The following is a 13118-nucleotide window of genomic DNA, read 5'->3' as shown; positions in this document are numbered from 1 at the left end:
TATTCATGCATTGAGGGAGTGTTTGAGTAGAGGCCCAAGGTCCTTCCACCACCTTAATACTTGACCTATAAATATAGACACATAGATCTATTTCCCCATCCTCCTATATATATTTGCATGTACATGTCTTTGTCTAGACCTCCATGAATGCCCTTTGACTTCTAGCTCTTTCCTCCATCTCCCTTGACTTTCCTCCTGCCCTACTACCATGCTTCGTCGCCACCTGGGCTACAGTATACCTCTTCTCTAAGCAACCTTACCCTTGATGTCTCTTGTCTTTTTAATGACCGTTTGATTTCTTCACGATTGATGGTCTTGATGTCCTTCCACAGCTTATCGGATCTTCTGTCATAAATATTCAGTGTGTCACATCTGTTATTGAGATGATCTCAAAATTCACATGGGACAGATTCATGGCCCTAGTTCGATTCTCATGGACTTGTTTTGATTTTCTTCAGCTTTATCCTGCACCTTACGTATAAGCAATTGACGGTCTGTTCCACAGTCAGCCCCTGATCTGGTTTTAGCTGCTGATTTTGAGCTTCTCCAGTGTCACTTCCCACAGATGTAGTTTGATTTCTGTGGATTCCGTCTGGAGAAGTCCATGTGTATAGTCACCTTTTGTGTCTTTGCTATGAACAAGTTGTTGGTCTTGCAAATTTCTATCATGCAATATCTTGTTTTTGATTTTACCACCAAATCCACATTTTTCTTTTATTTTCCCCCTTTCCAACCTACCATCCTTCTCCCTCAGCTACTATTCCTACCTCTTTCTGTCCAACTTTTGCATTCTAATATCCAGTAATTATCAATGCATCTTCACAACATATTTGACCAATTTCTGGCCAAAGTCATTGGTAGAACTATTCACTTTCTTTAACACTAGCTCTTGTGGTTGGTGCATAATTTGAATAATAGATGTATTGATTGGATTTCCTGCAAGGCAGATAGATAGATCATATCACAGCATTGTACATCATGATTGATTTTGTGCTGTCCTTTTTGACAATGAATGGCTTGTCATTCCTCTTGATTGTACTTTTCCCAGCATAGTAAATCATGATTTTCTGATTAAAAATCCCAACACTGGTCCATTTCAGCTCACTAACACCTAGGACATTGATCTTTATGTGTTCCATTTCATATTTGACACTTCCCTTATTCCTAGATTTATACTTTGTACATTCCAAGTTTTGATCATTAGCAGGTTTTTTCAGGTGTTTCTCTTTACCTTGAGTCCTTCCCCAGCAGCAAATGAAGCTCCCAAAGGCTCCACTGCTACAGGTTTCAGCCGCTCACAGCACCCTGTGAGTTCCACTCTGAGAAATCAGCTCCTCCTCACGCACATTTCAAGTGTCCTCCAACCAGAGTGGCTCATCCTCTGGTACTATATATAACCCAGTAGAGTTTACTTAATGCTTAAAGTTTATTTATTTTCCCCAAACAGACTTTATAGGCATTTCAATTCATTGTTATTTCAGTTTGCTTAAAGTTTAGTTTCATAGGTTAGAAATGTTTATTTGATTTTCAAACATTACCTTATTATAAACTGTGAACTCTAAAACATATTTGGGTTATTTACTATTAGGAACTATAAATTTACTCATTAGGAACTATAAATTCTTCATGCTTTAGTAACAATACTTTTATCATTTACTGTAAATATTTTCTTCAGTCTCTTTTTCATCTTACTTTTACAGTTTTCATTAAACAAGATTACAAATGGCATGATCATTGTGAAATGTCTCTTGTGTAATAGCTGGAATAAGCATTCCATTGCAAATGTGGAACATTTTAGATAATATATGTACATGGTCTTCTTTTGAGAGTGGCCTCAAGAAGAAGAAAAAAATTAATAATAAAAAATTTAATTCAACATACTGAGAGGATAGTCTTAGTAAATGTGATTGATAAACAATGAATATTAATATAAAATGACTTAAGAAAAACTATATTAATGGTACAAAATTATGAACCCTCAAGAGGAAATAGTAACAGTACTTATCTCACCTTATTTAAAAACTCATGCTAATCCATCAGTAAAAACATATTGTTTTATTATCTTAAAAATATTTAAAACAGTGGTAATATTAAGTTGTATTTGTGGTTAGTAGGTGACTTCCATATCTCCTCCAAGCACCTGGGCACTCACTATGGAGAATACCTATCTGTAAAAGCAATCAGATTCTTGCATCCTTCTGCTCAAGTCAAGGAGATTCCCCTTGATGCATTTTGATACTTACCATAGGGTGTTCCTGGTGAGCTCAGGGGCCATCCAAGTACCTGTCAGCCGCTGCCCATTCTATTTTGTATGTACCTGCTGGAGGCTTGCAAGTCTCATATACTCATACATATAACTATATATATAAATATAACTCTCTATATAGTTATATATATATATATATATATATATATATATATATATATATATATATATATATATATATATATATATATAAAACCCTGTTGGGAAATATATTCACTCTCTCTTGCTCTTGATTCCAATATTGCACATGCTGCTCCTAAGGACCTGTTTGTGTGGCTAGATCCCACATCCCTGTACTTTATGCCCTCCAATCAGGAGACTATTTTACCTCGGCCAAGAAATAAACCCTACTCTTTTATGAGCATAAAAAGAAGGTTGCTAACCTTGCTTTGATGACTATCCATGTGGAAAAACAAGAAAAACCAAAGGGCCTCAACAATCAAAAGAAGAACCAACAGTTGTCAGTGCTGACAAGCACGCAGAGCAACCAGTGGGACTGACTAAACACACATTATTTATGGGACCCAGGAATCCCACTCCTAGGTATTTTCCCAAGGAAAATAAATTTATCTTCACACAAAAATTTGTACATGAATGTTTATAGCAATTCTTCTTATAACTGTGAAAAACGTGAAGCAACTCAATTTTCTCAAGGCAAACGATAAATATGTTGTAAATCCATACAATAGAGAAGTATTCAGTAATAAAAACAGATTTATACCAACACATGGTAATTCTGAAAGATATTATGCTGAGTGAAAGAAGCCAGTTTCAACATTTTATACATTATAGAATTCCATTTACATGGTGTTCTGGAGAGCAAACCAAAAATGATAGAGACCAGATCAGGATTTCACTGTGATAAGCTGCCTCTTTAGAATATACATATTCAATTAGGGAAGGGTGGTGGGAGAAAGAGGGAATCAATCACATGGATCAAACTAGAACCCCCTCCCAGGGGGATGAATAACAGAAAAGTGGGTGAGGGGTGACGTAGGACGATGTAAGATATGGGAAAAATAATCTATAACTTATCAAGGGTTTGTGAGGGAGGATGGGCAGGGGAGGGTGGGGGAAGAAATGGGGAGCTGATATCAGGGCCTCAAGTGGGAAGAGAAGGCTTTGAAAATGATGATGGCGGCATATGTGTAAATGTGCTTGTTATATTGGAGGAATGTACGGATTATGATAAGAAATGTAAGAGCCCTCAATAAAAGTATTTAAAAAAAGAATATACATATTGAAGATACAAAAACAAAAATTTGCACATGATAGGAGTGGAACTAGCAGTCACCATTATTTAGCTGTTAAATTATTTCATTTTGTCCTCTTACATAGAAATGATTGGATAGTGTTGAGCTAACATATATTTCAATACTGGCATGTGACCATTAGTTGAAAGCAACTCAGTGGCAACTCACAACTAACAGCAAGTGTCCAGCTCACCATTGTACTGTTGGAGGTTTTCAACGTCCTGTGACCTAGGGGTACACTGTAGGAGTTTCTGGGCAGTACAAATATTTGGTGTGCTCAGCTACTAACCAGAATGTTGGTGGATCAAGTCTACTTGAAAGAAAGGCTTAGTGCTCCACTTCTGATAAATCACACATCAGGAACCCTGTGGAACACAGTTCAGCGCTGACACACAAGGGGTTGGCATGCCCTAGAATCCACTCCATGGCAATTGGTTTGATTTGATTTTGTTGAGAATGTTGCAACCTTAAGCGTAAGTAAATGTGATAATATATAAGTGGTGGAGATATATTTTAATAAAAATATTTTAAAATGAGTTGTAATTTAAAGAATATGATAAAGAAAAAGACATCTAATATTTCATAAACTGGAAACTAAGTCATCTTCTGCCTAAATCAATTTTATTTTTTTGGAACTCTTTCTAAGCTGCTTGATTAAAGTTTGATATTCTTTCCTAGCATTTTAGTAACTTTAGATATGTGTCTGATTAAACAAATAAGTAAATCACATTCTAAACATGTAAATACAATTACTATGTGGTAACTATGTTTCCATATTTCCCACTGCAGCCTTGTGCATATAATTCTATAGAAAAATACTGCTGTTGAGTTGGTTCAGACTCGTGGGGACCTCACTTGTTATGGTATAGAACTGAGCTCCATGGTTTGTTTTGAGAATATTGGGGCTTGGGTAATCCATAGAGTTTTCTTTGGCTGTAATCTTTATGAAAGCAAACAACCAGGCCTTTCTTCCTGAGTGCCACTGGTTGACTTTGAGCTGCCCTTTTCCATAGTAGCTGTGGCAGTTACATAATCTGGTGTCAATTTGAGAAGATTACGAGTGAAGGGGTGGAATCTAGCCTGTCAATCAAGATAGAGCCCATGAGGCCTCTGTGTGGGCATGGTCTTCTCTTGAGAATTCTGAGAACTCCTGTATTTCCTCCTTGGAGGTGGGAGACTCTTCTCGCTCTCTGCTTATTGCCTTGGAGACTCTCTACGGGTAAGACTCACTCCCTGAGAGACGCTCTACTGACAAGACGCATGGCACTACGCCCTGGGAGCTGGAGAAGCCACGTTGACCTACCCTGATGCAGCTAGACCTCTGGAGCAGGAAAAGCCAGAGAGACCCTGCCAGTGCTGAGATGCTTACAACACCACTGGATCCACAAGACTTTCAACCCACTAGCCTGTGATGTTCCTGCATTCAGCATCATTGCATGTATTTCATGAGTCTGAAGAGGACTTTGTAGATTGGTATCAGATATATGGGCTAATATTGAACTTATGGATTTGATCTGGACTGGGCTGGGACATTTTCTCAATATTCAATCATTCTTATATATATGTGTGTGTTTATGAATTGTTTCTCACATTATGGTTCGGGGAGTGGGATACCAGAGAAACAAATCTATTGAGACCCTATGAATTTGTTTCTCTTGTCTACCCGGACTAACATAATAGCTGAATGCAAACTGCCACACAGGGACATTGTCATTAGGTAAATAGAGTTGATTCCTCTCTGAAATTTTTCTTCAATAATAGTGGGAGAGTCTGTGTAAGTAGCTATAGCTTAATCTACATTAGTGGTTCTCAATCTGGGGGTCGTGACCCCTTTGGGGGTTGAACAACCCTTTCACAGGGGTTGGCCAATTCATAACAGTAGCAAAATTATAGTATTGAAGTAGCAACAAGATTATTTTATGGTTTGGGTTCACCGCAACATGAGGAACTGTGTTAAAGGGCTGTGGCATTATGAAGGTTGAGAACCACTGCGCTACATAATCAATCATGTTAACACTGTTTATATATAATCTGTTGACATTGCTTTGAATTTATGATAATCATGATTTCTATACTTATTCTGTTTTATTGGAACTAAAGAACTCCACAAACTAAAGAATTTTATTTATTAAAGATAAAGTATTTGGGCAACTATATTTTTCTTAAATAATGATTTTTGAAAGGATATTATTTTCAACAGATACTTAAAATATATAGTATTTTTAAAATTAAGTTTTACCTGATATTTTGATACCTTGATATTTATCTACTGGATGCATTTTTTTTTGGTAGATTACCTATCTCAAGGAATCGATCTTTCTGGAATAGAAGTAATAGAAAATGATCTACTTTTTATTGGAAGAGCCCGGCTTGAAGTGGAAAATCAAGCTAAGCGCCTACTGGAGCAGGGTGTGGAAACTCAGGTACTACAAACTATACCTTTTTTATGTGAAAAATAAGGCATACTACCAATGAATATTTATTTGACCTTGAGTTCTAAAAATTAATGTGTCCCAACTTTATTGCTAAGGTACTAACTATTTATATAATTTGAATTAGAGAATAGGGTACAAAATATAAAGAAGATTATAATCGACATATATTTAATCCTACTAAAATTAGTTGAGTGTGCACTGGTAGCATAGTGGATTATGGGTTGGGATGCTAACCTCAAGATCAGCAGTTCAAAACCACCAGTTGCTCCAAGGGAGAAAGATGGGGCTTTCTACTCTTGTTAAAAGTTAGTCTCAGAAACCCACAGGGGTAGTTCTACTCCAATCTATAGAGTCAATATAAGGCAGAATGGACTCGATGGCAGTGAGTGAGTGAGATATGTATGTTGTCAGTAATATGAAATACATTTTATATGATGCATATATGTAGATAAATAGGTAGATAGTATTTGTTCTGAGTATATGTTCTGTAATTCATAGCACTATTTTTTCTAGCTACTGACTTAAATAATGCACTGCAATAGCCACATCGAACTCACAGACAATATTCATGATTAGCGGGCTTATTGAAGCTAACAGTGACAGTGCTAGTGAGAAATGCTGAGGATACAGTTGTTCAATCAGGACATCTTCTTTCAAGGTTGCTAATCAATGTCCAAAGGGCATGCCACCACTCCCCTGTAACTCTCAACCTGAAGCCCTTCAGTGAATCTAGCTCCCTGAATTAAGTGCCCAGGTGCACCCTACTCCAGGAAGCTGCAACAGAAAGGCCTTCAACTCCACTTCCTTTGGTGGGCAAACCCAGCTCCCTCAATTGCATGCCCAGTAGCACCCCACTTCATAAGCCAGCCTCCTGCCAGAAAGCACTCAGCCTTACTTGCCCCACCACTCTGTTTCATGCCCTGCCTTCTGGTTCTGCTGCTGCTCCTCTGAGGTCACAGCTGTCTTCTGGACCAACAAGGTTCATTGCACAGAGATCTTCCCCGCCTTCTTACCAAGACCCACGCAGGAAAAGCTCCTGGCTAGAAGAGCCGCATGCCCCTGACGTGTGCTTGTTTGCCCAAGACCCTGCTACTTACTGTCTTTAAGCTTCGCAGCTCAGTAAAGTTGGCACTGTGGTTGTTGCTTTTTGCAGAAGAGGAAATGGAGAGTTTAAATTTGTCCATAGCCTGCAGCTAGTAAATGGTATAGGTAAGGTCCAAAGCATTAGTATGTTAATTCCAGAGTTTGGCATCCTTTTTTTTAAAAAAATCATTTTATTGGAGGCTCATACAACTTATCACAATCCATCCATCCATCCATCCATCCATCCATCCATCCATCCATCCATCCATCCGTCCATCCATCCATCCATCGTGTGTCAAGCACGTTTGTACATTTGTTGCCATCATTCTGAAAACATTTGCTTTCTTCTTGAGCCCTTGGTATCAGCTCCTCATTTTTCCCCTCCCTTCCACTCCCCCCTGAGTTTGGTATCCTTAATCACTATGCCGTAATTTAAAACAATTAAAATTCATTAATTATTTCTTCTAAGTTACCATATATACCCATGTATAAGCCAAGTTTTTCAGCATTTTAGTGTAGTTTTGTGGTAAAATTAGGTGCCTCGGCTGATATTCGGGATGGCTTACACTCGGGTATATACGGTAACTCCGATGCTCATTTTACTTACGTAGAAAATGTTCTCAGGTATTAATCTATTGAAAGAGTTCTTGTAGTGCTCGCTTCGGCAGCACAAACACTAAAATTGGAACAATACAGAGAAGACTAGCATGACCCCTGCACAAGGATGACACGCAAATTCATGAAGCGTTCCATATTAAAAAAAAAGAGTTTAAAAACAAGACAGAGTTTATTCATAGTTCTTTGATATTTGCAGTGCCATCAGGTATTATCCATTTGTGTTGGACCTAGATACAGTGATTAATATTTAGATTTTTAAATATATTTAAACCAAAGATTTTGTTTTGTACTTTTCTATTATGTAAAAGTGTTATTACTAACCCTTAAACATTCTAAAAATCAGGAAAGTATTTATTTGACATGATTATAAACTTTTATAACTTGAAAATATAACTGAACATCAGTTACTTTTTCACATAAACTCTTGAAAGTGTAGTATATACATGAAAAACCTTGGTGGTGTCATGGGTTAAGCATTGAGCTATCAACGTAATGGTCAGTGGTTCGAAACCTTCAGCAGCCCTCTGGGAGACAGAGGAGGCAACCTGCTTTTGTAAATATGTATAGCCTGGGGAATCCTGTGGAACAGTTCTACTCTGTCCCACAGAGCCTCTGAGTCATATTCATGGAAAGCAATGTTTTGTTTGTCTGTTTGTTTGAATACATGTATATATACTGAAAGGTGATTACAGTCAGGAATTTACATATAGAAGAAATATCACTGCCACCAAGTACAAGAGGGCTTCAAAAGTTCACAGAAAATGGTATTTGAAGATAACAGAATGTTCCCCCAAACTTGTTAACGTCACTACAGGCTGCGTTACAACACTTCTGAGGTCACTCCACTCACAGTCACTTGCCCTCCCCCCCAGAGGTGGCCCTGACCTGACTCCCAGCACTCACGTTTAGTCTGCCATTTAGATTTTAACTGGAGATCTCCTGATGAGGATACACCATAATTAGGTGCTTCTGTACATCAAATAAGAAAAGACACCCTTTTAAGATCTTATAAAGAGTAGCAAAGACACTTTATTCAACAGTTTTTCTACTCTGAATTAAGGAGGAAGAGCAGCGCCTTCTTAGAAGTGGTTTTCAATTCAGCTCCCCAGCATCTGTCCACATATGCAGATTCCATTTTCTGTGGTGTCTCATTTATTTTTATTTATTCAATACATTGTAACATTTTAATATGGTAGTTAGACCAAGGCATCCCCCAAAGGAAGCAATAATGAAGTACTACAACACGTTTATAGTAAAGATGGGTCATTTTATCAGGCCACACAGAAATGCTTACTTTAATGGGTGAATTTTCGTATTCTTGTATCATTACCATGAGAAAGTGTTTTCTAGAATAGTTACTTTTAGTAAGTATTGTGCATTTTATTATTTTGTGTACATTTCATTAATTGCCAACTTTTTTTTTGCTTTATATACTTCTGAAATTCGTATTAAAATGAAAAAACGGGCAAACTTTTTAATATTCCTTAAATATTGATAGTTTCATTATATATTCAGATTTTCTTACATTAATCAAAATATCATTAAGGTAGGAAGTTGTGGTTATTTAGCCACGACCCTATCTCTGATGAAGTTAGAAAGGTGCAGTAAGAGTGAGTTAGAAAGATAAGGAAGAATAAATATGAAAGTGGGTCTGAGCAGTAGCTGTGATATGTTCTGCATGGATCTTAGAAAGCAAGAGCCCAGGGGCTCTACTCGTTCTGCAACCTTGCATGCTCCTCAGTGGATGAGAACACTGTTTCTTTGTAAGACGGTCAAGCTCAGAGTTGTAGCATCTTTGATGATATTGGCCATTAAGATTATTAAGTTCATTTTTCTTATTTAGAATTAATTTATATAAAGTTATCTTCTGAATATAATTTGGGTTCCGATATATCTTTCCTTAAAGGGAGAAAATGTTAGCAGTTATAGCCAATATTAACAATATTCTGGTTCAATTCTGTTTGTACTGCTCTTTCTCATCTGTAAATTGATATATGGGCTTAGCCATGCATGTCCGTCTGTTTCAGATCTGGATCCTCTGGGATATGGTCTGAAAATTAGGTTTCGAGCATTTCTTGCTTTGCAGAGGTAATGACATCAGGGAGAGAATGCTCTCTGGGAGAGAGGGTGCTCTGGTGAAAAGACCCTGTGTTTGGGAGCTTGACAGCTGTTAGTCTCTACTCCTCTTGAACTACAACCAGCCAGAGGTGATGTTCAGTTGTGTCAGCAGGCAGTGTTGGAATTAAGAATGAAACTAACCTTTACTGAATGTCTGCTCTTTGCCAGGCTTTGTGTTAGTCACTTTACATTTGTTATCTTAATCACTATAACAAATCTGTGAGAAAGAGATAATTATCCACTCTTTATAGTTAAGGAAACAAAGGTTAGGAAATTCGCTGAAGATTACACAGCCAGCAAGCAATAGAATCATGGTCTGAAGTGCCTGCTGTTCCCCTTCTTGAATCAGACTGAGCAGTTAATGCTAATTTTGTTTAATTAAAAGGTCATTTTATTGGGGCTCTTACAGCTTTTATAACGATCCATACATCCATTGTATCAAGCACATTTGTACATATGTTGCCATCATTATTTTCTAGACATTTACTTTCTATTGAGCCCTTGGTATCAGCTCTTCTTTCTACCCCCTTGACCACTTGATAAATTATTATTATTTTCATATTTTACACCAATTGCTGTCTCCCTTCCTCCACAGTTTCTGTTAATCCTAATTTTGTTTAAGGGTTTTACATCTACAATTATTTGAGAAAATCAATTTGTGGTGAAAAAAAAGGAATTCTTACAGCAAAAAATATATTTATGTAACTAAACTAAACTATCCCCCTCACTATACCACAGAATATTCATGCTTCTGTTTAAATTTTTTAGACTTAAATTTAGACTTTCTCTACTTTCCATCAACCTCTCGTCTTGCCACAAATCCCCATTGTGTTGCAAGCAGATGTGCTTTGATTTCTCTCTTTCACATCACCTGTGTTTCAGATCCTTTTCTCACGAGTTTTTCTCTCTCATTGATACTTTCACCCTCTCCCTTGTTATTCACTCATCAGCGTTTAAAGATGCGCGTTTTATGCCGTGCACTTTTCTCTTCTCACAGCCTTTCTTTGAGTTTTTCACGTATGTCCTTTTCCTTTTGTTCCCCTCCCAAACCAGACCCATGCCCTGGAGTCATAGAGTCCAATTAATAACTAAATGGAACAGAGGAAGAGAAAAATGGTATAATAGGATGCTACCCAATGGAGCACCGAGCAAAATGAAGCTGCTTAGTGGATGAGGTAGTTAGTTTACAGTGCCAACCTGGCCGATAAACGCACGTGGGATTAATTGAAGGGCAGAGAGATAAATGACTGGGTGAGCCTCGCCTTTCGAGTTCCCAGGTCTCTTGCTTTGTGATGGTTGCATCAGGGTGCGGCTGCCTTAGCAGTTCCCTGCTTCATCTTGCAAGGCTGACTTCCTGCAAGACATCCCTAAGGAGAAGCTGCATGGACCTACCCGATGTAGCCCTGGGTGCTGGAGCAGCCCTGTGGAGACCCCTGTCAGTGTTGAGATGCTTACACATTCACAGATAGGCTTTCCTCCTGCAGTCGGTGTCATTGCATCTGCTTTGTGAGATGGAGGAGGACTTTGTGGATTGGTGTTGGACATACGGGTTAATGACTTAATGTTGGACTTGTGGGCTTGGGCAGCACTGGGTTGGGATGTTTTCTTGATGCGCACTTAACCTTTATATAAAACTCTCTCTTATACATGAGTTGCTGTGGATTTGTTTCTCTAAAGTACCCAGACTAACACATTATGGTACCTTGGGGAGTGGGGTACTGGAGAAACAAATCATAAGATGGAGAGTAGATGTTTGTTTGACCTCACCCTCATGGAAGTTTTTCTTCTTTGTCTACAGAGGTCAGATAAAGCCACACTATTTACTTCGGTTGGTTTTCTGGGAAAATATGGAAAGTAGGAAAATTAGAAAGTTTGTAAGTCCATTTGCTTTAGCCATTAAAATTTGGTCTTTATATGGGTTTAGGACATGCCTGTAAAGAAAACTTTGAAAATATATGCCCCACCCACTGCTTTGGAGTACTAAGGGAACAGTAGTAGTCTTTGTCAGAAGCTGGAAACAATCTGGAACCATGAAGAAAACTCCTCTCTGGGACTGAATGTTAAAGGGAGCCTGAGAGCTGGCTGAAATGCTTGCTAGGTGACCACCTGGATCTACTTGTTGAGTGGAAGTGGGAGAAATCCAGCAATAAAGAGACGGGTTGAGTTTGGCCACAGACACCTGTGGATTTGGTTTACAGGAAATAAAGGAGAAGATGAGAGCAGTTGACTGGTCTAAGGTTCATAACTTAGTTCAAGGGGGCTAGACTTGTTGAGTTGGTGAGAGCCCATGATCTAAAGGCAAGGCTACCAATGGGCACCCTGTGGAGGCTGAGTGAGGCAGCACACATTGAGTTCACCAGAACCCGACCAGCTGGAGATTTTTGAGCCTGTGAACTGGTGCATATTGTTGCCGACTTTATGGATGGCCTGTCTGGATTTGACTTAGCTTATGGATGCAGACTTCACAAGGTTCCAACTGGAATGAAGACTCTTCATGTCGAAAAATATGATTGTCTTCTTGGAGAACTGGGTTGATGTAAGTGGGCAGTATATAAATCAGATACCCAAAATTGGGTGAGATAAAGACATGAAGTGGTTGGCTTTACAAACTTTCATAGGTGGGGGGAAATTTTTACAGGATTATAGGGTTAAGGTGTAGGTGTTACTTAATTGTAATTGTGAAGCTAAAGAATTATGTACATGTGCCAGGTTGGCAAGGGGTGGATTGGCCGATAAACACATGTGGGATTAATTGAAGGGTGGAGGGATAAAATGGCTCGGTGGGCCTCACCTTTCGAGTTCTCGAGTCTCTTGCATTCTGATGGTTGGACAAGGTGCAGCTGCCTTAGCCAGTTTCTTGCTTAAGCTGGCAAGGCTGACTTCCTGTAAGACATCCCCAAAGAGAAGCCACATGGACCTATCCTGATGCAGCTCTGGGTGCTGGAGCAGCTGTGTGGAGACCCCTGCCAGCGCTGAGTTGTTTACACATTCATTGACTTGGCTTTCTCCTGCAATCAGCGTCATTGTGTCTGCTTTGTGAGATGGAGGAGGACTTTGTGGACTGGTGTTGGACATATGGGTTAATGTTGGACTTGCGGGCTTGGGCAGCACTGGGTTGGGATGTTTTCTTGATGCTCACTTAACCTTTATATAAAACTCTCTTATTACATGAGTTGCTGTGAATTTGTTTCTCTAAAGTACCCAGACTAACACAATGGATGTTTAATGCATTTCCTTTCCCAATCAACACTTTTACTTTTTTCCCTAACAATATTAATTTAATTATTACATGTAGATGGGCTCTAATTCTCAAAATACATGACTGGCTTTAAAAAAAGACTACAA

General features: G+C 38.6%; 1 protein-coding gene and 1 non-coding gene across 2 annotated transcripts in view; both read left to right on the top strand.

Moving 5' to 3' along the window:
* The window catches only part of COG5 (component of oligomeric golgi complex 5), a 291974-nt gene that overhangs the window by 120978 nt on the left and 157878 nt on the right, over positions 1-13118 (top strand). Inside the window, exon 7 of the mRNA XM_075558542.1 lies at positions 5812-5942. Within this exon, the coding sequence (XP_075414657.1) occupies positions 5812-5942 (131 nt within the window). The remainder of the gene's footprint in view (positions 1-5811; positions 5943-13118) is intronic.
* Positions 7690-7796, top strand: LOC142457485 (U6 spliceosomal RNA). The gene has a single exon (XR_012786213.1). It is a non-coding gene; the product is annotated as a U6 spliceosomal RNA (small nuclear RNA).

The sequence above is a fragment of the Tenrec ecaudatus genome, chromosome 9 (assembly GCF_050624435.1).
Source record: "Tenrec ecaudatus isolate mTenEca1 chromosome 9, mTenEca1.hap1, whole genome shotgun sequence".
Lineage (NCBI taxonomy): Eukaryota > Metazoa > Chordata > Mammalia > Afrosoricida > Tenrecidae > Tenrec > Tenrec ecaudatus.
The sequence above is the reverse complement of the archived record's forward strand: the minus strand, read 5'-3'. Positions and strand labels throughout refer to the sequence as shown.